General features: G+C 43.9%; 2 protein-coding genes across 5 annotated transcripts in view; one reads left to right on the top strand and one right to left on the bottom strand.

Moving 5' to 3' along the window:
* Positions 1-27956, top strand: part of MORN5 (MORN repeat containing 5) — a 187889-nt gene that overhangs the window by 119294 nt on the left and 40639 nt on the right. The gene's annotated exons all lie outside the window — the stretch shown is intronic.
* Positions 667-27933, bottom strand: NDUFA8 (NADH:ubiquinone oxidoreductase subunit A8). Of its 4 annotated transcripts, none has more exons than XR_013405602.1 (5): positions 27781-27933; positions 20228-20391; positions 15826-16276; positions 14271-14723; positions 12261-13950 (listed from the first exon to the last, which is right to left on the bottom strand). XR_013405602.1 is itself a non-coding variant. In XM_077968089.1 (4 exons), exons 1-4 carry the CDS (start codon positions 27829-27831, stop codon positions 1169-1171), a joined length of 387 nt encoding a protein of 128 aa, XP_077824215.1. In that variant the 5' UTR covers positions 27832-27933; the 3' UTR covers positions 667-1168. The 4 variants fall into 4 exon arrangements, 2 of the variants coding, with proteins under 2 accessions (XP_077824215.1, XP_001089493.2); XR_001439892.3 differs by lacking the exon at positions 14271-14723 and adding an exon at positions 15262-15355 and having other exon boundaries at positions 12261-12581; positions 16111-16276; XM_077968089.1 differs by lacking the exons at positions 12261-13950; positions 14271-14723 and adding an exon at positions 667-1174 and having other exon boundaries at positions 16111-16276.

The raw sequence follows: 27956 nt of genomic DNA, 5'->3' as shown, positions 1-27956 counted from the left end.
GCAACCGCCGGGCCCTCCTGCCATCTCCTGCAATCAGCGCTGGGACCCGGCCACCCGCTGGGCTTCCTGGAGATTCATTCTCTATGATTTGAGGCTGGGGGGAAGAGGCATGGAGGAGTCTCTTAACCCCCTGGCCCCCGCCCTTCCTACCCTGGTCCTCTCTCTTCCCATCCAGGATGGCAGGGCTGCCAGGCTGGAACGGTGTGGTGTTTGGGAGAGGGGTCTCCTGGACTGGAAGCAGGGACTGAGTTCCAGTTCCAAATAAGAACTTGTGTGGCCTTGGATAGATCCCTTCCTCTCTCTGCGCCTCCGTTTCCTCCCCCATGAGATGCCTCTCTTGTAGGGTCTCTGTGGGGTCTGGGGCAGTAACGTGGCATGTATTAGATGTTCAGTTAATGCTGTCATAGAAACTGAAGGTCTAAAACAATCCATTGCTTTTACCGAGTTTTAGGGCACTCTCCCATCTGTTCGTCTGCAACAGCCCTTGAGGTGAGCTTTTTCATGTCAATTTGACAGAAGAAGAGCCTAAGTTCAGAGAGGTGGAGAGAAGGAGGTGGTGGGAGAAGTCTGGGGTTGCTGGGGAGCCCCAGGGAAAAGACTGTCTGGGAAGGATGGTGCTTGGGATGGTTCTTTCTCTGCCAGCATACACAGATGACCCTGCCTCCCTTCCACTTCCTGACAAGAATCTGGCCCTCATCTCAGGCTGGAGCTGGGGAGGTGGGGGGGCCTCCTAAATCCCAGGGACCTCCTCAATAGAAAGAGCCCTGACTGGAGGCAGGAGGCCTGCGTTCCAATCCTAACTGGCTGTGTGACCTGCGGGAAGGGGAAAGGGGCAAGGGGTCACTTGACATGTCTGAGCCCCCTAGATTAGAGGATAAGCCAGATGACCCTAAGGGCACATCCTGCTCACATGGGCTGGGGTTCCTAGTCTAGATCAAGACAAGCTTTTGGGACATTGCAATCCTGGGCTATGGTGACCTGTGAGTTTGCCCAATACCATGGCACAGACCTCTCCCACAGACAGATGGGCCTGGCCTCACACATGCTCTTGGAGAGACTGGAAACAGGACAGTGTCTTTGTTCTCCCAGCTCCACCAGGGTTTGAGTTTCTTCATCATGATGCTGCAGTGTCTATTTCTCCATCTCTCTCCAGTCTTTGCTGGGAAAGTCACCCCTAGCGAGAGAAGAGGCACCACGTTTGCCACTAGCCTCGGGCCGCTTTCATGCCCATGGTCCCACCTAATCCCTACAACCACTCTGCCAAGTAGACCTTACTTCCTGCATTTCATGGGTGAGGAAATGAAGGCTCAGAGAAGTGGAGTGACTTGCTCAAGGTCACACAGCTAATAAATAAGTGGCTGAGCTGGGAATTGAATCCAGGTCCCCTGGATCCCAGATCCCAGTAGGAAGACCATTCTCAATTTCTGCTTTGCCTAACTGCCTAGTCCCACTCTCAGTGACAGCTCTGCTACCTGGAACTCCTCTCCTTCCTCTTTCTGGGGTCCCAGGTACTATCCGTGGCACTGCTTTCTCCTTATCCAGGCAGGAAAGGTGCTTAGACTCAGAAGTACAAAGGCAAAGAGCCCTTTGAGAGGACCCAGACCATTCCCACTTGACCAGCTCTGTCTCCAGACAGATGAAGAAACTGAGGCCAGGCTTGAGACCTAGAATTAAAGGTGCGGTCTCCTATCCAACCATGAGGTATAGTGGAAGGTGAATCTCACCCAACAGGATTCTAGGAGGCAGAGGCTCTCAGAAAGAGGGTTATCAGTGGAGAATGCATCAGGGGATGCATTCTATGGCAGGCAGGTCTGCTGGTCATGACTTGAAGGTTTGGAATGGACTGGCACAGAGAAGAGGGAACAGGCCAGACCCGAGGGTGGGGGTTGGGTGGCTTGGCTGAGCTGAAGGGTCGGGTAGCCTTGGCCAGGCTCCCATCTCCAGCCCCAGGGCGAGCGCGTGAGGTGGAGCTACAACATTCAAGCAGCTTCCTCCCCTTTGTTGGGAGTGATGTCGCCCATTTCCTGGATGTCCAAGAACCGGCTTCAAACAATAGCGCTGTCAGGAAGCCAGGAAGGGGCTGCTGCCCTGCCCCTGGTCCTGCCCCATCACTCCCCACCTCCTGAGATCTGGCCAGGCCATCCTTTATGCTTATCTCTTTGAGTCTGATGCCTCTGCCACCAGCCAGCTGTGTTTCTGCAGTTAGGCAACCTAACTTCTCTGGGCCTGAGCTCTCCGTCTAAAACTTGGCGAAGAGATTCTTACCTAGCAGAGCTGGCATGTCGATCAAAGGAGGTAATAACAATAGTAGTAGTGGTGGTGGCCAACACACCACACATAGATAATGCACGTGGAAACGCTTGGCACATGGTAGGCTTGACAAATGTGAGTTGACAATTTTCATGATTCAGAGTCAATTCACCTTTTCCAAATGCCTACTAAGTGCCAAGCATTTCCACATGTGTTATCTAAGTTTGGTAGGTTAAGACTTACGGTTTTGGAGTCAGACAAAACTGGGTTTAAATCCCAGTTCTACCGCTTACTATATATAGCTGTGTGACCCGTGGTAATGACATAACCTTTCCGAGCCTCAGCTTCTTCATCCATAAAACGGGAATAACAGGAATGCCTATTTCTTGAAGTCATCACGAGAAATAAGTGGGTCAATAGATGTAGGACCCTTGGTGCAGTGCTTGGCAAACAGCAAGTACCTAATAAGTGTCAGTAATTATCATTTCCACCACGGGCTTCTACAGGCCCATTTCATATCTTTGCTCACACTGCTCCCCTGCCTCTAAGCCCCTCCTCTCTAAAAGTTGTGCAGGCATCCAACTCTGCACAACTTTTAACATTGAGTTGCAGCCACACAGGTAGTCCACAGTTCCACAGTGAGGGAGTCAGAAGTCTAGGCTCGATCCTAATTTCACTACTATCTGAACCCTTCCCATCTTTGGGCCTCAGTTTCCCCATCTGTGAAGTAAAGGGAATTTATGGTTCTCTGAGGATCTCGCAATTCTGAGGCTCCATGAATTAGTCCAGTCCTCTGACACCAGACCATTCCTGACACTGGACTTGGCAACAAGTCAGAGCCCTCACCCGGCACGAGAGGGCGACTGCGTGCTCAGGTCACGAGCAGGCGGGACGGGAATCCTCCCCAAATGCCGCGGAGATCTGCACAACTGGTTCAAGCTGTCTCCAGGCTTGGAAGCTGGGTGGATGTTTTTGTCAAGAAACATGGCCTTTTAATTAACACTATTGTCTGCCACTTAGCCCAAGGCTGACTCACAGGGAACACTGTGCTGGGGGGCCTCCATTCAGATAGCCTGTGGCTGGGGCTTTGTGTTCTGCCAGCCCCTCCCTCTTGCCTGGAAAAGGTCTGCCCCTCTGCCTGTCCACCTTGCCTCAAAACCCCCTGCTGGGTGCACTTGTCAGCCTGAGGGGTCCTATTGGCCGCACACCTACTTGGTGCAAGGTAATGTATAATCATCTTGTCACAGAATCAACAAAACCACCCCAGAAGGGCAGCACTGTTGTTACTCTCATTTCTCAAAGGAGAAAAATAAACTTCAGAGAAGCAAAGTGTGTTTCTCAAGTCTGACGGAAGACTCCACTGTCTCATGAGTCACCAGAGTGGCTTTTTGGACAGTAATAAGCTTAGAGCTGCATGGTCTGGGCCTGGGCAAGACACTTCACTCTCCATATTCTCTCCTGTCCGTCCTCATGCTTCCATTACCAATCACCCAATTCACCAACTCCAAACTGATAACTAAGAGGGAAGCAAAGAGCCCAGATTTTGCAGCCAAACAGCCATGGGTTATTTATTTATTTAGAAACAGGATCTCGCTGTGTTGCCCAGGTTGCAGTGTAGTGGTATGATCACAGCTGACTGCAGCCTTGAAGTCCTGGGCTCAAGGGATCCTCTCACCTCAGCCTCCTGAGTAGCTGAGACCACAGGCGTGTGCTACCATGCCCAGCTAATTTTTTCATTTCTGGAGAGGTAGGGTTTCACCATGTTGCCCAGACTGGTCTTGAGCTCCTGGGGTCAAGTGATCCTCCCACCTTAGCCTTCCAAAGTGCTGGGATTACAGGTATGAGCTACCATGCCCAGCCTAGCCCTGGGTTTTAATTCTGCTTCTGCCAGAGATAAAATATACATAGTCCCCACCTTGAGAAGCTCAAGTCAAGAAAGGGAGGTAAAGTAGAACAGTAAACAAATAATCACCATGTAATTTGACATACAAGAGAGCTGTACCTCATAGAAACTTCCCATGTCAAAAGAGTCACTTCGGTCCTTTTCACAGCTGTTCAGGATCACGTTGTGTGGCTCTATTGCAACTCATTTACTGTTCACTACTAATGAACAGAAGCTTTTTTTTTGTCTCTCTCTCTCTTCACTTTTTACAAGCAATACTGAATGAACATCCTTGTACACAGCTTAACGTACTTGAATCAGTGCTTCTGTGGTATAAATGTTTACAGGTGAGGAATGGTACACTCATTAGATTTTGATAGATGTACCAAATTACCTTCCAAACATAATGTATCAATACAACAATTTATACTCCTCCCCGTAGCATAGGAGAGTACGCATTTCCCCACTTCTGGGTCAATACTCAAAATTATCAACTTTTTACATTTTTGCTAAACTAATTAATGGCATTTTATTAAGGTTTTACTTTGCATTATTCTAACTGCTGTTGAGGTTAAACATCTTTCACATGTTTATTGGCCATTCTGATGCTCTCTTCTGCAAACTGTCAGTTCAGAGCCTTTGTAGATCTTTTTTTTTTTTTTTGAGATGGAGTCTTGCTCTGTCACCCAGGCTGGAGTGCAGTGGTGCGATCTCAGCTTATTGCAACTTTTGCCTCCCAGGTTCAAGTGATTCTCGTGCCTCAGCCTCCTGAGTAGCTGGGATTACAGGTGCCCACCACCATGCCTAGCTAATTTTTGTATTTTTAGTAGAGACAGGGTTTCACCATGTTGCCCAGGCTGGTCTCAAACTCCTGACCTCATGATCCGCTCACGTCAGCCTCCCAAAGTGCTGGGATTCCAGGCGTGAGCCACCGCCCCCAGCTGCCTTTGTAGCTATTTCTATTTGAGTGTTTATCTCCCAACTTTCTGCTTCGATTCTGTCAAGTTTTTGATCCCACTCCTGCCCTTTAGGCTTCTGATGCTCAGGTCTCCTCCAAGGTCCCAAGCGCTGCTCCTCACTCCTGTAGTTTAATCGTCCCGAACCATTCCTCCACAGGATAGCACTAGCCACAGTTTCAGCCAGCCTGAATCCCGGAGGGCAGAGAAATTCAGATTGAATCTGGCCCAATCAAAAGACAGTTCAAGTAATGGATGATCTCCAAAAGGTTTCTCTTCTAACTTTAAGATCAAAGCCCTCATAATAATCCTCTAAAGAAACTCAGCCTCAAAGTTACATGAAATAATTTCTTTTTTCTTTCCTTTTTTTTTTTTTTTGTGTGTGTGTGTGTTTTTAGAGACGGAGTCTCACTTTGTCTCACCTAGGCTGGAGAGCAGTGGAGTGATCTTGGCTCACTGCAGCCTCTGCCTCCTGGGTTCAAGTGATTCTCCTGTCTCAGCCTCTGGATAACTGGGATTACAGGCATGTACCACCACACCTGGCTAATTTTGTATTTTTAGTAGAGATGGGGTTTCACCATGTTGGCCAGGCTGGTCTTGAACTCCTGAACTCAAGTGATCCACCCGCCCTGACCTCCCAAAGTGCTGGGATTATAGGCGTGAGCCACCGTACCCAGCCACATGATTTCTAATGAGGGAAGTGGTTGACAAAATCTCGGAATCCCTTCTGTATTTTGTCCTTGAAATGTCAGTGTGGGTGACCTATTTAAAACAGAAGGCCAAAATGGCCTTCTCATTTTAATGAAATTCCCGGAATGAATTGCCCAGGTGATTAGGTCTATTTCAAGAAAATATGAAAACTCCACTGTCTCCCCCAGCAAGCTGGCTAATAGAGAAACTACGTTTCATATATTTCTTGACATGGAAAATAGCCTGGATACCTACTTGGTCCGATTCTTTATTTTACAGCTAAAGAAACTGGCTGAAAGGGGAAAGTGCTTGCCAAGGCCACATAACAAGGTCAGAGACTGGTAGCACCCCAGCCTGCTTTTCCTCATTGCCCGGCTGCCCATCAGAGTGATATGGAAAAAAAGATGCTAAAGGACTTTCCGGAAAGTTGTTTGGTATGAATTCACCACTAGAATCCTCGGAAACAACCACAGCAGCCCAAGGGTGCTGCGTGTTCAACAATGAATCAAATAAATAAAGGCTTCAAGTCAAACCACTGTCACATGACATAATACCTTAGTTTTAGAGAGCAAGGGAAAGGAACAGCATTATCATTTTCTTTCTAGCATCAACTCTTCCATCAGAGCAGCAGAATTGATTAAAACAAGGCTTCCAGAAAGGGCATGCCTGCTTAATTTGCATTCAAACCTCAAATTAAAGGAATACTGGCATGCAATTTATGTTTCTTGCATGCAATTTATATTTCTTATTACCACAGCCTAATTTGACCTTTTATGCAACCATCTCCCTTCAGTTCACAGACAGCATTTTTGCTGAGACCGTGACAGGGATTTCTGGGCTTCTTTTTTTTTTTTTTTCTTTTTGAAAAAACAAAAGCAAAAAGCTTGCAAGTCCCCTGTCTTTTCCAATGGCGTTAATCATTAAGGTAGAATCCTGGGTCTCCTTTTGCATAGAAAATGCCCTGATGTTTATTCTGTATAGAGTGATACACGTTTAACGATTAACTAAGCTACTCTGTTTTGCAGAGGCGACGGCTGTGCAGCATTCATTCAACAAATAGTCACCAAGCACTGACTATGTGTCGGCTGCTGTCACACAAAGGAGAAGATACAACTGCAAAGGAGATGCAGTTCTTTCTCCAAAGGAGCGCTATACAAGGCAGGTCATGCGCACGGTGCTCCTGAATGCGGAGGAAGAGGTGATTCCCTTGCTGGGGGTGGGGATGTTGATAGCCACTTCACAAAGGAGACAAAATGTGAGCTGATTCTTCAAGAAAGGGATCACCAAGAAGAGGTGGGGAAGATCATCTGAGCAGAGGGCACAGCAAGAGGCAAGGCGCAGAGTGGGGCTCAACACAGATGGAGTGCTGGGGGACGGTAGTGGGAGATGAAGCTGGAGCGCTCTGAGTCACACTGTGAGGAGACTGACTGTCACACTGGGGAGACTGGACTTTACCCAGCAGACTGCAGAGACACCTATGGCAGGAAACGTCCCCATGATAGTAAAGGTGGAAGTATTATAGATAGGCTGTGACCTGCATTAGGCTCTTCCACACAAAACCACACTCCAGGCAGACGAGTTTCCTCTCTGTTCCTGAAGCACAGTGAGCCCTGCCCTGCCTTGGGGTTTTGCTCCTGCCAAAGGGTTTGTTCCTGCAGACTGGGACACTCTTCCATCCGCTCTTTCACTGGCTCACTTCTTTTCACACTCCAGGAGGAAACTCAAACCCCACTTCCTCTGAGAGTCCTTCTGTGGCCTGTCTTCCTGAACGTTCCCTCACCCCCTAGCTAGTCACTATTATATTAACCCTGTTTGGTTCCTTCTCAGGATTTATCGCAACCTGAAATCATCTTGTTCCTGATTGCCTGTTTATTGCCTCCACCACTGGAATGGAAGTTCCATGAGGGCAGGGCCCCTGTTTTGTTCTCTACCCATGTCTAGAAAGGCAGGCTGCAAAATCAATGTTGATTGAATGAATTAACTAGTTAATGTGTTTCCAGAGTTCTAGCTGCAACTACACCCCCTTTTCTCCAACTGAACAAAGTATTTATGAGTATGAATGAGCAAGAGTGATAGTACTTATTATAATGCCTATTATATGTCCAAGCCACACCGCACACCAATTTTTTTTTTCCTTTGGAGACAGATTCTCACTCTGTCACCCAGGCTGGAGTGCAGTGGCACGATCTCAGCTTACTGCAACCTCCACCTCCCAAGTTCAAACGATTGTCATGCCTCAGCCTCCCCCGTAGCTGGGATTATAGGTGCGTACCACTATGCCCAGCTAATTTTTGTATTTTTAGTAGAGACGGGGTTTTGTTGTCATATTGGCCAGGCTGGTCTCGAACTCCTAACCTCAGGTGATCCGACTGCCTTGGCCTCCCAAAATGCTACAATTACAGGTGTGAGCCACCACGCCCAGCCCTAGACCAATTAAATCCAAATCTCTGGTGATGAGATCCAGACATCAGTATTTCAAGATCCCCTTGGGTGATTCCAATGTGTATCCAGTGCTGAGACTCTAATACTTTTGAAGGACAAGCACACAGACAATCTTCCATTTTGTTTCCCAGATCTACCAGTTTTCATACATGAAGCCTAGGACATCTTAGCTACTCCCTAGTCTCTGGAATCTCTCTTATTTTTTAGAAGTCAATAAATTTGCAAATTTCAATATGTTACTTAAATTACTTGTGACACACATCACAAATAATCAAGATATATAAAGGCATCACAACCTCAAACTGAAACTTCCTAAATAGGAGAAGCAGCTTTTTAAAGCCCAAATATGCCATGATCCACCATGATCCATCTCAGGGCATAAAAAAAAAAATCCTTTATTATACCCAAAGCATTTCAGCTAGGATTTGAGATCTACAAAGATGGCAATTTAACCTCAAAGAGTTACTTGCATTTCTATATACAAGTAATTTGTTGTTTGTGGTTTTATATCATAGAAAGTGTTTGGAAGTCCTTTGGAAAGGTAAACTTCGTGTACAGTTGATCATTTCTTGGGTGTTTGTCATATACTGGGCACTAGGATATAGAAATAGAAATAAGATAGAAGTCCAACTCTTGCAGCACTGAGAACAGGAGAGGTAAGACACAGCCAGTGTCATGACAGGTGTTACTCAAATACAGTCTTATAACAACGCTACCATTTATCAGCCCTCTACTATGCATTTTGTGTGTGTGTAACTCACTATATACTCATAGCCATCCCAGAAGGCAGGTACTATTATTGTCATCTCCTCCCCTTTCTATTTTACAGATGAGGACTATAAGGTACAGAAAAGTTAAGTATCTTCTCTAGGGTCACACAGCCATTAAATGACCAGAGCCTGGATTCAAATCCAGACAGCCCAACTCCACAGCCCTCATGCCCAACCGTCATACTACATGGTGTCACGGGAACAAAGGGGCAGGAAAGAATTTCTGGCTGTAGGAAGGCGATACTTCCTGGGAAAGACACCATTCATGTTTGCCTTGAGAGATGGGGAGACTTTCAAGAGGCAGATGTGGGGAAGGACTGTTTCCCGGCAAGGGAATGGCATTCGTGAAGATCCAAAGATTCTTGGTGAATGGCATGTTGTAGAGTGTAGGCTACATAATAAGAAGTAAGATAACGATGGGGAAATGGGCTAGGTTAGGGCCAGATTATGGAGTGTCAGAGGCTAGGGCCAGATTAAGGATTTGGACTTTAGTTAACAGCCATTTGGGAGACCCTGAGGCTGCTGAGTAGCACAGGCACGTGGAGCAAACTTGAGGATGGACTGGAGCGGGAGATGGCAATGGGAGACCACTTAGGAAGCCATTTTAATAATCCAGGCAAGGAACAAAAACAGCCTAGGAAAGTGACAATGAGATAAAACAGGAAGTAGCAAATGTGAGCGATTACAGAAGAAACTCAACAGGACTTGATGTTGGATTGGAACTTGGAGTAAACGGAAGAGTCAAAGATGCATCTCAGGTTACTTGATACTGGGAGGATGGAGACACCATTAACTCAAATAGATAGGGAAGACAGGAACAGGCTTGGCAGAAGAAAGGAGGCAGATAAATTTCCTTTGGGGATATAAGGAATTCATCTCATTATTCTCAAGCCAAACCACCAGGAAGATTTTCTATTATTTGAAGTCCTGTTCAGGAATCCTTCACACTAACTGCTTTCCAATTGTTCTGTGACCTTTTACCTACTGAAATCGAGACAGACACTTGTTGTAAGAGACTTATTATATTTAATTACTTAGAGCCTTCTGTCCTAGAAGGCTATGATGTCGTGTAATCCCATCGAGAGAGTACAGGAAAGCCAAAAGTTAGTTTCTTTGTTCAAGGAATTCAAAGCAAGGTGGGGAGGAGGGAGGCAAGAACTGCTGTCCAACTTGGGCAAAAGTTACATCCTAGAATTGAATTTGAAACCATTAACAGTTCAAGATGTGTTGCTCTGGTTCTAAAGAGGTGAATGAACATTTGGGGAGTGAACAGTGCTAGAAGCTGCTGCAGGTAAATTACTTATAGCTCCTTCTCAGAAAGACAGTATGGTTTATTCCCTCATTACTCGTGTGATCTGTGGACCAGTGCCGTTAGCACAGGCCCTACCTCAGACCTACTGAATCAAAATCATTTTATTAGGATCTCCATATACACCCATTTATTTTGAGAGTACAGGCTTTGGAATCAGATGTGTCTGGGTTTAAATCCCAGCTTAGTCACTTACCACTTACTAGCAGGTAGCCTGCTGTACTTGCTTCCTCATGTCTAAAATCAGTATGTGGTTCTACACCTCGGTTTCACATCAGAATAGGCCGGGAGTGCTTTCAGAGATTCCATGCCCAGACCACACTACACACCAATTACAACAGAATCTCTGGGGGTGGGATCCAAATATCAGGATTTAAAGGCCTCCCAGGTGACTCCCGTGTGCACTCAAGGCTGAGAACCACTCATGGCTTTGACGAACAGGAGTGTGGCCATTGGAACCAGACAATCTTCACTTGTATCCTGTATCTACCACTTCTTATATCTGAGACTGGGGTTTCTTAACCTCTCGCTAAACTTTAACTTCCCTCATCTGTGAAATGAATATGACCTATAGTACCTCGTTCAAAGGACTCTGGGCACTGAAGGAGGTGAAACACGTAAAGTGCTTAGCACAGTGCACAATGAGTATTTGTTATTATTTATGCAAGGCGCAGCTTCCTTTGCAGAAAGAACCTAGGAAGCAACATGTGGGTTGAAGTATCATATAAACACCAATCTGCAGTCATGCTCATACCTTACTTCCAATTACTTGGCCACCAAAAGGTTAGTGGGTTTTGCCTCAGCTATTGAAAAAAATGCAAAAAAAAAAAAAAAAAACCTATTATTTTTCATTAGAGAAACTGAGGCAAAAGTTGGTTGGCAAGTAACTTTTGCAGAACAGGTTGGGGGTTCTGCTGGAAGCATCCAAAATGCTTCCGGCTGTGGGGTCAGCACTAGGTACAGAAGCGGGCATGGCAGATCACACAATGCTTTTTCTTTGAACTGTCCTAGCACTTCAGGCAACAGACCCTGCACCTCATCTCTCTAGAGCCTCACAGCAATCTCTCCAGTTAGAAAATCTAGAAAGGGCTGGAAGGGTCTTTACAAAGACTCCTGTCCAACTGCTTTGCTTTTTAGAGTGTTGCAAAGAGGTAACCAAGGCCCAGGGAGCTGAGAAGACTTATGCAGGGTCATATGCAATTTAAAGCCATAACCAGAAGGCTTAAAATGACCCAGTCAGATGTAGAGGAAACAGCCTAGTAGTGAAAAAGGAATTGAATGAAAGGGGGAAAAAGACATAATAGTGCTTTGAACCAAAGAGCTTTATAAACACTTGTGGCTTTAACCTGCCCAGGAGGTAGATAAGCATGTGCCCTTTAGTTTGTCCTCAAACTCAACCTCTCACAAGAGGTTAAGGAACACACCCAAGGTTGGAATTGACACTCAGACCTCCAGACTTCCTGGCTTTGGAGCTGGAAGTTCAGCCTCCACCTCCCTTGTCTATCAGGAAAAACATCTGGGTTATAATGCTTGAGGATGGGATATCAAGGGGAAGTGGTGGAAGTTTGGTTCCTCAAGAAACTTTGAGCAAGACTGCATGAGACCCTGCTAGAGGCCCCTCCCATTCCCTGAGTCACGCCTCAAAGAAGTTTCTGCACTTCTATCCTGGAGGCTCCCCTTGTATGACCTTTAGGGAAATCTATTTGCCTAAGATGTTGGATGGAAGGAAAGAGAGCCGAGACTTCAAAATGTGTGAACAGACACACCCCAAGGAGCTGCCTAAAGTAACAAAGCCTTTCCTTCACATGACTACTTCTCCCTGTTCTAACAGGGATTCTCAGCCACATAAGCGAGTGCCTAAAGCAAAGCAAGAGGAACAGGCAAGACCACAAGAAGAAAAAGCAAGGGGAAGTCATCTTTAAAGGCCAAAAGGTCACATAAAACATAATAAAATACAACTGTTTCCTTTAAAAATTTTAATGGACAGGAAATGGTATAGAATAACTGCCAAGTCACATAAATTAACTTTTTTGTTAATGTTTGTGATCCCGGAAAGAACACACTATCAGTCGACGCAAACTGCATGGGCGTTTTCATCAGTTGGTGTCTGGGCACATGACCGAGTGTGGGCCACGGACCCATCTTTACTTGGTCCAGAAAAAAAAGTGGCTGCCATGTACGGCAGGCTTCAGATCTCCCTCGATCTCAGGGTTGGGCTCCGGTCTTGGTCTTGAGTGATAGGGATTCTCCGGTAAAGGTCGATCTGTTTTCACTTTGGTGACCTGGGAAGGGTGAAGAGGGCAAAAGCAAAGTTGAAAGCTAGGGTGGAGAAATCTGTAACCATGAACGTACCTCCTGGTGTCTCCCCAATGCTCTGGCTGCCACAACTGCTCCCCGACTTAAATCCCCAGCAAATCACATTCAGACTTATTTAATCCTTGAACAAACACTCAGGAAAGCCTACTTTATGTCATTCCATGTGGTAGAAACTAGGGATACAGAAGGGAACAAGGTACTGTCCTCAAAGGGATTACAGTCTAGTGAGGGAGAAAGCCAGGAATAACAACTAAGATTTCCAAATTACCCCAATGACTAATGGCAATGATGGAGACAGGAACTGCCTGCTATAGGAGTAAGGACTGTGTACATCTAACCCATCCTGAAGGCTGGAGGTTTGGACTATTTTTGAAGAGGTAAGACTTAGCTTAAAGTCTGAGCAGGAGCCAGTCAGAAAGACAAGGGAGGAAAAGACATTCCAAGTAAAGAGTACATATGAAGATAGACAGGCATGTCTTCAGAATGGCTGAAGCAAAGTCTGCATGAAGAATGGAGGGAGATGAAGCATCTCACCAACCACTTATTGCTAGAAATGATGCTGGCACATGATTCCATTCCATTTTCACTCTTATGAGGTCATTCTGCAGGGGCTCACTGAGGCCACCTAGCTAATAGCGGAAGAAATAGTACACAAAGTCAGATATGCCTACTCCAAAGCTTGTGCTTCTTAATACCACACTACAGTGGTGGACAGGCCAGATGATAAAGGGTATTAAATGATACGCAAAGGTGTTTGTGTTTTAACCTGATGGTTAACAGGTGCCACTGAAGCAGGGCAGTAACTAAATCCCATCTCTGTAGGCTGGAAAGTGTGAAAGCTAGACTGGAGAGACTCAAGACCCAAACTGGGGAGCTGAGCCAATAAGCCAGGAGAGTGGTGAAGTACTAAACTGCAACAGGGAGAGAGATACTCTACACTCACAGTATCCTCTGATGGTCACAAAAATCTTAACTGGAAAGCCAGCAGAAACTGCTGTCATTTTAAAGATAAATAGGCCCAGAGAAGTAAGAAGACATATTCTTCTTCAGAGGCATTATTATCTCTAGTTCACAGATGAAGACCAGGGAGGTTGGCATGCCTAAGATAAGATACACAGTAATGTCAGAGCTAAGGTTGGAACCTAAGTCTTCAATTCTACTAGTTTTGTTTGTTTGCTTTTGAAAGTTTTCCCAACGTCCTGCCATAAGCAGAGATGGTTCCTACTGATCCACTAATGGTTTCTTGGTATTTGTAGCTCCTTTAAGGAATTAAAGACATTTATGAAATTGGCTGGGCACGGTGGCTTATGCCTGTAATCCCAGCAATCTGGGAGGCTGAGGCAGGCGGATCACTTGACATCAGAGTTCAAGACCAGACCAGGCAACATAGTGAAACCCCATCTCTGCTAAAAATACAAAAATTAGCTGAGCATGGTGGCAGGCACCGGTAATCTCAGCTACTCAAGAGGCTGAGGCAGAACTGCTTGAACCCGGGAGGCAGAGGTTGCAGTGAGCAGAGACTGTGGCACTGTACTCCAGCCTGGGTGACAGCGTGAGACTCCACTTCAAAAACAAAAACAAAAACAAAATGTTGTCCAGGCTAGTCTTGAACTCGTGAGCTCAAGCAATCCTCCTGCCTCAGCCTCCCAAAGTGCTAGAATTGCAGGTGTGAGCCATGGCACCTGGTCGAGAAATACACTTTTGAAAAGAGTAAAGATAATTTTTTTTTATCTTACAGAGTTTAAAAAAGTGTTAATACAAAGATTCAAGAATAAATATGCTTTCTTACTAGCATGACTTGTTATTTCTTCTTTCGTAAGTGTCGGAAATGAGAAAAGGTAGTTTTATTTGTTACATGTGTAAGTTCTACCACTTTCCAACCTAGAATTATCAACTATTTAAAATAATATGTTCAGTAAATCAAAAAGTATCTGAAAATAATCATGCCAGATACAAAAGGCAAAAAGTTTGCTAAGTTATTATTTATGACACCAAGCTTATATTCACAGATGCTATACACAAAGAGATGGGAACTAGACCGGGGGCTAAGGTGGCAGGATCGCTTGAGCCCAGGATCTCAAGACCAGATTGGGTAACACAGCAAAATCCTGTCTCTACTAAAATACAAAAATTAGCTGGGCATGGTGGCCTGCGCCTGTAGTCCCAGCTACTCGGGAGGCTGAGGTGGGAGAATCACCCGAGCCCAGGAAGTCAAGGCTGCAGTGAGCTGTGATCGCACCACTGTATTCCAGCCTAGGAGACAGAGTGAGACCTGAGATTTTTCCTCCATGCCTTGCTACCTGTGCTGCCCCAGAGGGAACGGACGGAGCTGAGGCTGAAGAAGCAGGGATGGGTCAGAACATAAAGGGCCTGCATGCCATGTTATAGAGAAGATGCTTTATCTCACCAGCAATGGAGAGTCCCATCCAGTTTTTAAAAACACAGTGACATAGATTTATTTTCCACACAGATCACTCTTCTTGTGGAGGTGTAATTTTATTCTCAATTCTTCATCTAAAGCCCACATTGATCCACCCTCCTCTCCCAGAACTTCATGTACCCCAGGTTAAGAATTCCTGTCCAAGAATAAGATAACAGCAGCAGGAACAATGAGGGATTTAAAAAAAAATTACAGGAGATGCTAACCTATAGGAAGTGATGACTGCATGGAATCAGAACAGTAGGGAATGAAGAATTCAGGTTTCTAGCTCTGACGTTTCGACAGATGGTGGTGTCACAACTAAGATAGGAAATACAGGAGAAAGACAAACACTTTTAAAACTACAATTATGTAGTTTAAAAAAAAATCTTAGATATGTTCCTGAAAAATGTGGCATAAGCCTGATCCTATTTCCCCAGTGAATTCCACAATAACCTCCACAATGTTTTCAACTAACAGTGTTTCACTAATACTTTAGCTTCCTCTACTCCCTTCTGTTCTTTAATTAGCTAATTAACTAAAAATAAATCTGCACATGCTAGAAGGTCTAAAGAAATACTTCTATTTTTTTCTTTTTTTTTTTTTTTTAAGACAGAGTCTCCCTCTGTTGCCTAGGTTGGAGTGCAGTGGCGCAATCTCGGCTCACTGCAAGCTCCGCCTCCTGGGTTCATGCCATTCTCCTGCCTCAGCCTCCCAAGTACCTGGGACTACAGGCGCTTGCCACCACTCCCCGCTAATTTTTTGTATTTTTAGTAGAGACAGGGTTTCACCATGTTAGCCAGGATGGTCTCGATCTCCTGACCTTGTGACCCACCCACCTTGGCCTCCCAAAGTGCTGGGATTACAGGTGTGAGCCACTGCGCCCGGCCAGAAATATTTTTATTTTTAAAAATTCCTTTCTGGACTATGTATAATCACTGCCTAATTAATATGTTTGGTAAATCTGGCAAGTTCTTACAACATATCTGTATTCACAGAGACCCTTTGCTGACCACCTCTTGCCTTTATCCCACCCCTGAGTCAGAAAGTGAGACCTCCAGGAGAAGCCTTTTTACCTTTGACAGTTCTCCCAGGTCAGGCCGCACCCAGCCCAATTTGTCCAGCACACACTCGTCAAACTTTGCCTGCTGTTTGCGACAGTGACGAAATAACTGCTGGCCAGTATAATCAATGCAAGTCCAATATTCTGTAAAAGGCTCTGCGCAGTGACGTTTTATCTGCCTGGAAAAGAAGGCTGGGTTAAACAATGAAAAACAGAAAAATGGTAAAACAATGAAAAACAGAAAAGTGAGAAGAAAATAGGTACAGATCTCAAATACATAGCCTTGCTTTTTGAAAGGCATGTGAGTAAATATTCTTACCTCACTTACAAGACAACTTCAGGATCCTCCAGTTGAGAACAAGTTAGTAAACAAAAAAGATTTCTGAGGTAGAAAACCTAATTTCTTTATGTAGTAAGAAGAAAAGAGTGTAGCCTAATGCATGCATATTTTACTCAGAGAAGAACTCCTTACTTGGGGCCTATTTATTCTTTTCTTTAGATCCAATTCCTCAAAGGGTATCAGCTTAGCAAATTTAGAAGAGAAGGAGGCATAATTAGATAATGGACATGCTGACAGAAGTCAGAGGTGACAGACAATGGCAAAGGAAGAGACAAAATTATACAAAGCAAATACACAAACTAACAAGCAGAAGATCCTGGGATCATTCAGTATAAAGACAAACTGCACTCCACTCCTCAAAAGCTCAAGGTCCTCATTCTATTTACACATTGAATAAAAATAGATATTAATCCTTGCTATCAAGAACAAAGTTATATTTGGTATTCTCTGTTAAGAAGCAGGGTAGCATATAATTCATTCTGTGGCTATCAAAAATGGCTAGAGAAAATTTAACTTCTGTGTATAAAAAGAATAAGCTTCAGTTTTTTGCAAAATCCCCCTTATCATTCAACCCTGCTAGTATGCATGTTCAAGCAAGAATAAAATACCATCATTTTATGTAAAAGCCATACTTGAGGCAGTGAAATTCAGAACACCTCTTTCTCCCAATGAAATAATAATTTTATTATTTAAGTGCTTACCTGTCATACTCCAGAAATCTAGCTACACTCTCACATGAATCCTGTTTAACATGGATCAGGAAGGAAGGATTTCAGAGATGGCCCACAGAAGTACACAGTGACAAATCTGCTTTTCACTCCTGCCCAATAAGCCACTCAGCTGCCCTCCTGGAGGTCCACCAATGTCACTGGTTTCTTAGGTTTCCCTTCCAGGTATTCTAAGCACAACCTGCACCCACGTAACTTCTACACAAGAATCACTTTGATAGAAAGCAACCATTTCCAATGGGAGTTTTATATTCCTCCAAAACGCTGCAGCAGCAGACGGGCTGCAAACCACTACTCTAGTAGCACAGATCCCTGTTCTGGACCCCATTCCCCATACCTAACAATTATCTATTAATGCCTACAACCAGCAACTTCAGCAGTGAGAAATTCCTCTATGGAGGCAGTTAGGCACCTTGGGAATTTGTGAAATCCAAACATTCCCCGCTTAAAATGTACTACCACTGGGCCATGGAAAAAAAGCTTTGCAAAAGTTCTCTTAGAAAATAAAAATTGTTTAGGCTGGATGTGGTGGCTCACGCATGTAATCCCAGCACCTTGGGAGGCCAAGGTAGGCGGATCACTTGAGGCCAGGAGTTCAAGACCAGCCTGGACAACATGGCGAAACCCCATCTCTACTAAAAATACAAAAATAAGCCAGGCGTGGTGGCACACACCTGTAATCCCAGCTACTCAGGTGGCTGAGGCACAAGAATCACTTGAACCCAGGACGCAGAGGTTGCAGCAAACCAAGATTATGCCACAGCACTACAGTCTGGGTGACAGAGTGAGACTCTGTCTCAAAAAAAAAGAAAAATTGTTTAAATAAACACACACTCACACATACACACACACACTCAACCTCGCTGGCAATCAAATCAATGCAAATTGAAACATCCAAAAATATTTGCACCCCCCAAATATTTAAATATTATGCATACCAGAAGCCAGCGCTGAGGACAGCATAAACTGATCCAACATTTAAAAACCAAAAGCAATTGCCGGGCACGGTGGTTCATGCCTGTAATCTCAGCACTTTGGGAGGCCGAGGCAGGAGGATCACGAGGGCAGGAGATCGAGACCACGGTGAAACCCCGTCTCTACTAAAAATACAAAAAATTAGCCGGGCGTGGCGGTAGGCGCCTGTAGTCCCAGCTACTAAGGAGGCTGAGGCAGGAGAATGGTGTGAACCCGGGAGGCGGAGCTTGCAGTGAGCCAAGACCTCGCCACTGCACTCCAGCCTGGGCAACAGAGCGACATTCTGTCTCAAAAAAAAAAAAAAAAAAAAGCAATAAAGTTCAAGAGCCATAATAATGTTCAAAGCCTTTTATAGAATAATCTCACTGTTAGGAAATTTATGCCAATGAATTATTGACTAATGAAAACGATCTACACGCAAAGGTAATCACTGCAGATTTATCCAAAATAATCAAAAACTGAAATCAACAATGATGTTCAATAACAGGAATTGGTCAGGTATGTTATGGTTGGTTTATCCACTGATGGAATAATATATAACCATTAAAAATGATGATCATGGCCAGGTGCAGTGGCTCACACCTGTAATCCCAGAACTCTGGGAGGCCAAGGAGAGCAGATCACTTGAGGTCAGGAGTTCGAGACCAGCCTGGCCAACATGGTGAAACCCCATCTCTACCAAAAATACAAAAAAATTAGCCAGGCTTAGTGGTGCGGGCCTGTAGACATGTGAATCGCTTGAAGCCAGGAGGCAGAGGTTGCAGTGAGCCAAGATCACACCATTGCACTCCAGCCTGGGCAACACAGTGAGACTCCGTCTCAAAACAAAAAGATCATGAAGACTATACAGCAACTTCAAAGAATGTTTCCAATAATGTCAAGTGAAAAATAAAAATGAATTTCTCAATGTATACATACTATGATTATAACCACAAAAATATCTTTGCATAGAGACAAAGACAGCAGAAGCAAGAAAGAAGGAAAGCAGCTACTGTGCTAAGGTATCTATTTTTCTTTTCTCTAATGTCACTGTTGTGGACATTGGTGGTTTTTGCCTAGTCAGCAGTCATTCCCCCATTCTTCTGTAACATCCTTCTAATTCTCCTTTGGGAACAACCTCTCCCTGTCTCTTAGCAATGTGGTTTGGATGAAGCTAAGTCCACTCCCCATCTCAGGCCTAACCAATCAGAGCCTTTTATCTCCTGAAGCACAAGTGATGCAATGATATGTATATGAAGTCAGCCAGCCAGGACAATTAGACTCAGTCCAGGAGCTTCTGCTCACTTCTGGATAAAGGGCACACTTTGTCTAGGTTTGCTAAGCAAGTATCAACAGAATAGCAGCTTGAGTGGCTGGTGGCCATTTGTGGTACAGCAAGGTAACAGCCTTTCTGAAATGAGGTAAACAGAGAAAACCAGAACTAAAAGACTGTGAAAACAGGAGAGGCAAAAAGACATCAAGTAATTGTGAAATTATTTAAGCCCTTGAATCCAGTCCTGCCTGATGCCAGGCCTATTTCTGGACTTCAGAGTTACAAGAGCCAATTTCCTTTGAGTTGACTTTCTCTCCTTTTAAATAGAGTGCTAATATGCTTGTTAAAACATTTTCCTACAATTACACAGTTTAGGTTTTTTTTACTTAAGTATCAAGCACAGTGACCTACCTAAAACCTAACTCTGAATACAATTTTCTTTCCATCATACCTGTGTTCTGTAGTAATGACAACAACCTAGTGAATGCCTGCTTAAAAAGGACTGTGCTAAGTTGTTTTACATGCCTTTTCAAATTTTTCACAGCAAAAAGACTTTCCCCTTGCTGTAGCAAAAATGGTCACCAGTCACTTGCTTAGCAAACCTAGATAGGTATTATTTTACAATTTGGAAACTGAGATTCATGGAGATTAAAGAACTTGCCAGATAATAAAAACAAAACTAAAAATAATTATCATCCTTTGAATGTTTTACCTTGGTCTGATTTCAAAGCCTATGTACTTCCTACTAAAATCCACATTATTAGCTGGCTGTTCACTTATTAATTTAAACCTTTATGTTTCAACCAAGTAGGCACTGATACCAGAAGATTTTTACCTAAAGAAGTCCAAAGCACACTTGTTGACCAGCTTGCCTTCCTCCAAACACCGCCTCGGATCTTTCTCTTCCCAGCGGCAGAGCATAAACTCCTTGTTGGGCTTATCACACTGAGCTCCATAGTGATGGGCCGCAGCTTTAAGCACAGCAGAACTAACTTTCACCTAGGAAAGGAAAGATGGGACAAAGACCATAGACTGTGAACCAGAATACCACTTTCTCAAGTTAACCTCATGCGGGTCAGAATAGAGAACACAAAAGTAGCACTGTTCTGACTTTACCAAGAGTAGCACTGTTCTGACTTTACCAAGTGCTACCAAAAGTAGCACTGTTCTGACTTTGTCATTTTTTTTTTTGGTCACTCCCATCACCCAGGCTGGAATGTAGTGGCGCGATGTCGGCTCACTGCAACTTCGGCCTCCCAGGCTCAAGTGATTCTGCTGCCTCAGCCTCCCAAGTAGCTGGGATTACAGGCATGAGCCATCTCACCCGGCGATTCTTTATAATCTGTGGTGATTTAGAGAACACGAAGCTCTTTCACATATATTATTTTCTTCACTTTTACAATAATCTCATGAAAAGATTACTATTCCCATTACTATCCCCATTTTAGAGCGGAAGAAATGGCACCCCTAATAGAATCTTTAGATATGTATGGTAGACAGAAAGGGGGTGTGGAGAAGGATGGAGGCTTCTGGGATGTAGGGAGAGGAACCAACTCTGGAGAGCTTCACTGAGTTTCTGCTGCTGGAATAAAATCAATAGATATATAAGGCTGGGCACAGTGGCTCATACAGGTAATCCCAGCACTTTGGGAGGCCAAAGCAGGCAGATCACTTGAGGTCAGGAGCTCAAGACCAGCCTGGCCAACACGGTGAAAGCTCATCGCTAGTGAAGATACTAGAGATGTATCTGGGCATGGTGGTATACACCTATAATCCCAGCTACTAGGGAGGTTGAGGCATGAGAACTGCTTGAACCCAGGAGGCAGAGGTTGCAGTGAGCCAAGATCATGCCACCACACTCCAGCCTGGGTGACACAGTAAGACTCTGTCTCAAAAAAAAAAAAAAAAAAGAATTAAATTAAATCAAATTAATGGATAAATAAAACTCCCAGAGGACTACAGAGTCACAGAAGACAAGGCTGGAAGGGATCACAAACAGCATCTAGTCCATCTAGTAATAGTCCATCTAGTCCATCTAGTAGTAACTAATAATGAAGTACTAAAATCTGCAAATTTTTTAAAAATCAGAGCATATCCAAGGTTGCCATCCCTTTAACTATGCACACCCGTTTCCCTCAATAGCATTTTAGTGATATTTTCTTGAGAAGATACACAGTGTAGATACAGCCAGCACAGAAAGAACAGTAAACTGCCCAGGGCCTACTAACAACTGCTCAAGCAAGAGACCTGCTGGTCCCTTTTCTGTACTACCTTTTCTTATACCAATACCACAATGTTTTAATTACTGTCACTGAAGAGAACATTTTGTTATCTGGGAGAACCATCCTCTTCATTCCTCCTTTTCAAAACTTTTCTGGCTATTCTTTCAGAAGAACACCTTCCCCCAATAATTTGCATTCAAATTGTATTAAATTTAGTTATATATTAAATTAGGGAACAATGGGCACTTTTATAAAACTGGGTACCTGCTCAAACTTCACATCCTCAGAGAGTCTCTCTCTAATCATCTTATATAAGCTAGCATCAGTGGTCACTTGTGTGGTCTGGTCTTAGCACTCATGTGCCAAGTCTGATCAATTCTAGATATACTTGTTCTTTCCTCTCTGTAAGCACAATCTCTGTGTAAGCACCAATCACGCTGGGGTCATCAACATCTTTCTCAATAATTTTTTTTTTTTTTTTTTTTTTTTTTGAGACAGAGTCTCGCTTAGTCGCCCAGGCTGGAGTGCAGTGGCGCGATCTCGGCTCACTGCAAGCTCCGCCTCCCGGGTTCACGCCATTCTCCTGCCTCAGCCTCCCGAGTAGCTGGGACTACAGGCGCCCGCCGCCTCGCCCGGCTAATTTTTTTGCATTTTTAGTAGAGACGGGGTTTCACAGTGTTAGCCAGGATGGTCTCGATCTCCTGACCTTGTGATCCGCCCGCCTCGGCCTCCCAAAGTGCTGGGATTACAGGCGTGAGCCACCGCGCCCGGCCCTTTCTCAATAATTTTAAGAGCCACTGAGTGGTCTGTGTGTGACTAGAATATAAGCTCCAGAAGGGAAGGGATTTTGTTATCAACAGAGATTCACTACTGTAAAGATATCAATTCTCCCTAAATTAATATATGGTAATTAAATATAATGTTGACTACGGTACACACCAAGCACCCAAAATAGTGTCTAGCATAAGTAGTTGTTGAGCACCCACTCTTTGCTAGAAAATGGGGATACAATAATTAGAAAACAGATATGAATACATGAATTACACCTTCTCATCCACAACACAGTACTTCTCTCCATTAATTCATATTCAGGTCATTCTTGTCCTTTGGTTAAAATTACAGTTTCCTTCATTATAGGGATCTTGAAGATTTCTTGTTTATTCCTCAGTATTTTAGCACTTTTGATACTATCTAAATAGGATAGTTTTTCTATTAGATTTTCAAACTGCTTGCTTTTGAAAATCTGCTTGTTTACTGCTTGCTTGTACACTGTATTTTCTCTCCAGCCATCTTACTGAACTCTTGTTAGTTCTGACACAAAACTCGAGAAGATTAACAGAAAAACTGCCATTTACAAATAAAAACTGTCTCTTTCCCTTCTCATACTTTATTTTTTCTTCTTATTCTCATTTCCTATTTTATTGCTTTGACCAACCCCTTCAGGCCAATACAGATGAAGAGCAATGACAGCAGACAACCTTCCCTTTTTCTAAAATTAAAAGCAGGTTTGGTATAATATTTGCTGTTGGTATCTGGAATATAGTTGTTTGGATATTCCTTGTTAAGAAAACTTCTTTCTAATTCTAATTAGTTTTGCTTTACCCATGTTTTCTATACCAGAAAAGACTAAAATTTTTAGGCTTCGTTTTCATTAATTTATAAATGTAACATAGAGCATTAACAGATTTTGTAAAACGGATCCAATGTATTTCTATAATAAAATCTAGTCTGTCACAGTGTATTATGATTTAATACACTACTGAATTTGATTTGTAAAATTAAAATTTTTTGTGTGAGAACAGTCTGTAATTTTATTTTATTATTATTATTTTTTTTGAGACCGAGTTTTGGTCTTGTCCAGGCTGGAGGGCAGTGGCGCAATCTCGGCTCACCGCAACCTCCACCTCCCGGTTCAAGTGATTCTCCTGCCTCAGCCTTCCTGAGTAGCTGGGATTACAGGCATGCACCACCAAACCCAGCTAATTCTGTATTTTTGGTAGAGACAGCGTTCCTCCATGTTGGTTAGGCTGGTCTCAAACTCCCAACCTCAGTGATCCTCCCACCTCAGCCTCCCAAAGTGCTGGGATTATAGGCATGGGCCACCGCGCCCAGCTGTAATTTTATTTTTTACGCACTTTACGCAGCTAGGTTATTAATAAAAGGCAAGGAAAGATGACAAGGGTAATAATCTATACACTATAGAAAGGAGAATAAAGTTATGACTATGTCTATTAATAGTGCAACTGTTACAATTATCAAAAATAAAGTTATGACATAAGTGAAATCTGCCATGATGACTCTAATAAATTTATGTTTAAAATCTGTAAAGTTTTCGTATTAAAGGTTTTGAAAATAATTTATTTAGGAAAACTGGCACACATTTGCTTGTTTTATTACCTATAAACAACTAGGAGAATAAAAACTAACACTCAAACTTTTTTAAAAGCTTAATATATTTTAATAATTAAGTTAGTTATATTTACTTGTCATATGCCTTAAAAGAGCTTTAACTGGCTGATTCATCTATTCAAAGGCCCAAAACTATAAGGCCTGCCTGCATTATTTATTTCCCTACAAATGTGGAAATCGTATCAAAACGAAGGTATACTCATGTTGTTGAGCATATAAAACACCATCCCTGTCACAGGAAAATAAAGGAAGACATTGAGTCTGTTTTGTAATTAATGAAAAAGAGGGATGTGCTAGAGACAACACAGTGAGTCAGTGGCAACCCCGGTGGCAACCCCAAAACTGGAACACTGAGATTGTGACCTCCAATGAGGCTTCTTCCCATGATATCACCATCCCTGAGGTGGATGAGCCTGAGATGTCACCATATCCCCTCACCTGCTTCTTCACTAAGACTGATGAATTCCAACAGAAACAACATCCTTTCACAGCTGTTTACTGTGAATACCCTCTCAAATTCCTTCAGCTCTCTTTGTCTCAAAGAACACAGAATTTCAACATCCTTCCTCATTTATTCTCACAACAGCCTCATCGCGCAGCAGGGTTACACAGTCTGCAGGTGTGGAAACTGAGACAAAGTCACCATCTAGAGCCAATCAAACTTCTAGTCCTGTCCTTGCCTCCTTAAACTATGTCTGTACCTCTTTTTATAGTACTTTATTTATACCATACCTTGAGTTTTCCTAAATTTATGTAAAACAGAGAATAGTACTTATTTAATAAAACTGTTACGAAGATTCAATTAGCTAATACATATAAAAATAAGAACAGTGCCTATCACATTGAAAGTACACCATAAATATTAGCTATTTTTATTTTCACTCAAAATTGTCAATATGTCCAAGGACTTTCCAGTCCAAAGCTTCTGACTGCTTTTTTCAATGGAGATGTGTCATAACTCCTAAGCCAATGAGGTCCAAAATGTATTTAACTCGCTCTCCAAACCTGCTCCTTCTTCTGGCTTCACCAGAAATATTGCCATGTTGCAAATCTGACTTTGATTCTTCAACTTTCCCTGCCTCCAATATCAAATCCATTGCTAAGTCTGATCAATTCTAGATATACTTGTTCTTTCCTCTCTGAAAGCAGTCTCTGTAAACACCAATTACACTGGGATCATTAACATCTTTCTCAATAATTTTAAGAACCACTGAGACCAGTCTCCCTGCTTTTCTTTTTGTTTCTTCAATCCACTCTTCACACAGCTGCTAGAGTGATCTCCCTAAACGACAATTCTTATTTTACTCTGCTATTAAATTAGCAACCAAACTCTCATTCAGCCTTGATAGCAGAATAAAGCCTAAACTTCCTAACGGGTATGGAAAGGCTTCTGGACCCAAACTATCTTCCCATCCTTCTCACCCACAACATTTCAAAAAGGGACTATTTACTGTTCTCTCAGAACACTGAACTCCTGTTTGGCTCCCTGCATTTTCCCATCTCCTTACTTTTGCTCAGACCCTACCCTCACTCAGAGGGGTCTTCTCTCCATCTCTGCCTATAAGTGCCATTCTTCAAATGCCATTTAGCCACATCTTACATTATGCCCAAAAAGTGCTTTCTCTATTCCCTTTATAGCTTCAGAGAATTTTATAGCTGGGATCACCTCATCTTACAAATAACCATGTCTGCAAATGCTAAAATCAAGTAATCAAGGTGACCGGCAGTTGGATCCAACTTCAAATCTTTTCCTAAACCATATCTGCCCCCTTTCATAGTATTTAATCACACTTTGTCTTGTATTTTAGTTATTTAACTATCTGTATGTTCATTCAATTGTGTGAAGCCTAAAGGCAAATGTATTTCAGATATACCAGTTCTATGAAATAGAATCTCAGACGTTTGTTGAACCTAATAAAAACTGCAACAAGAAATTCAGCAACTCAAGATTAACCCAGCTACATGGGGGGTGGGGGGGAACAAAAGACTGGTGGCCACAGGGCAGCTCCCCTCTGCCACCTCAGAGTAAATGTCACTTTAATATAAGTCCCTGAACATAGCTAATAATTTCTTCCTCAGGAAAATAACAGTTGCCACTCTCACAGGCATCTAAGTTTAAATGAAGCATTGCAGGTAAAACACTTAACATATGGCCGGGCGCGGTGGCTCATGCCTGTAATCCCAGCACTTTGGGAGGCCAAGGCGGGCAGATCACTAAGTCAGAAGATTGAAACTATCCTGGCTAAAACGGTGAAACCCCGTCTCTACTGAAAATACAAAAAATTAGCCGGGTGTGGTGGCGGGCGCCTGTAATCGCAGCTACTCGGGAGGCTGAGCGCAGAAGCGCTTGAACCCGGGAGGCAGAGGTTGCAACGAGCCAAGATCGCGCCACTGCACTCCAGCCTGGGCGACAGAGCGAGACTCTGTCTCGAAAACAACAACAACAAACAAAGAAAACACTTAACATAGTATATTAGTGCTGGCACATCATTTCTAGTCTTGGTCTTCCTCTCCTTTAATATAGCCTGTTCTACTACTCAGCCCTGCCATGGCACTCCTGTGCTTTAAAACCTTCCACCTCTTCCCACCATCTCCCTTACGGGATTGAGTCCAAACTGTTTGGTCTGGCCTTGTGGAAGCTGCTTCCAAGTCCTATCTCAGCCCAAGTTGCCTCTCCAGGCTCAGCACCTGCTGCTTCCCACCACCACCACTAGGGTCACATCAAACCGTACTTGGCTTCCTAAACACACAGATTCTGCTAGGCCTTCTCATTCTTTTGAGTTTTCACCCATAATACAGTGGAAAAGCATTGGTTTTAAAATCAGACCTGGGTTCACTTCCAGCTCTATTACTTACAAGCTCCATGACCTTAGGCAAATCATTTCTACTCTCGGGGCCTAGTTCCTTATTTATAACATGTTACGACCCATTGTGTATGTATATATCCTACCTTACAGTGTTGCTGGGAAGATTCAATGAATTAATGCACGGAAAGTAATTAGCATCCTGCTTGGCATCTAGAAAGGACTTGATCATGTTAGCTATAATTAGCAGGGTATGTTTCTATTTCACTTCTCACAGCACTAACTACATTGTACTGTGATGGCCTCTTTATGTGTCTGTCTCCCTACTGGATTGAAAGTCCATGAAAGCAGGAAGTATACCTCTTCCAGCATTGTGTGTACATGTTAATTACTCAAATGATATCTCCTGAATAAACGAATGCTTTAAGTGAGTCCTGTTACCAAACACCTTCCCATGGCTGCGAGTAGATGCACGCTCCAATATCGTCTCGTTTTCCCGCGGCCTCCTCGCCCCACTCTATGCACTCTGCACCGGTGATACCACTTTAAGGTAGTGACTGTCTCCCTCGACTGTGAGCCCCTAGGGTTCACATTGAGCCCCTATACTCACTTCGCATGCAAGTTTGAGGATTAAGCGACATAAGCTAAGTAAAATGACTGGTTGGTGCTTAATAAAATGTATCACTATTATTCACGGAAGGAGAAGCAGGTCGCCGTGGAAGGCGAAAGGGGGAGGATTCTAGAGTCATTGCGGGATGCAGCAGGGTGGGGTAGAGAGGGGAGGCGACTCCCGAAGCTGCGGAGGGGACCTCCGGGGGTCGACCTGTATAGGTGTTGGAGGACTGGGGAGGGGGGCCCGGGGCCCAGGATCCGCGGAGCCTAAGCGGGGCTGGGCCCAGGCCCGAGAAGCCGCAGCCCCATGTCTCCCTTGCCTGTCCTCCGGACAGCCTCACCTCGTCTACTTTCAGCTCCTCTAGAGTGGGCAGCTCCACTATCCCCGGCATGACGGCTGCAGCCCCGACCCCGACGAGGAGCCCTCAGCCGCGTCTCCCCCGTCTCCTTGAACTCCCCTTTCGACCGCTGAGTGCCACACGGCGCCTGCGCATGCGCATCCGGTAACACGCAGGCG

The sequence above is a fragment of the Macaca mulatta genome, chromosome 15 (genome assembly GCF_049350105.2).
Source record: "Macaca mulatta isolate MMU2019108-1 chromosome 15, T2T-MMU8v2.0, whole genome shotgun sequence".
Classification (NCBI taxonomy): domain Eukaryota; kingdom Metazoa; phylum Chordata; class Mammalia; order Primates; family Cercopithecidae; genus Macaca; species Macaca mulatta.
This window is presented reverse-complemented; position numbering and strand designations above follow the sequence as displayed.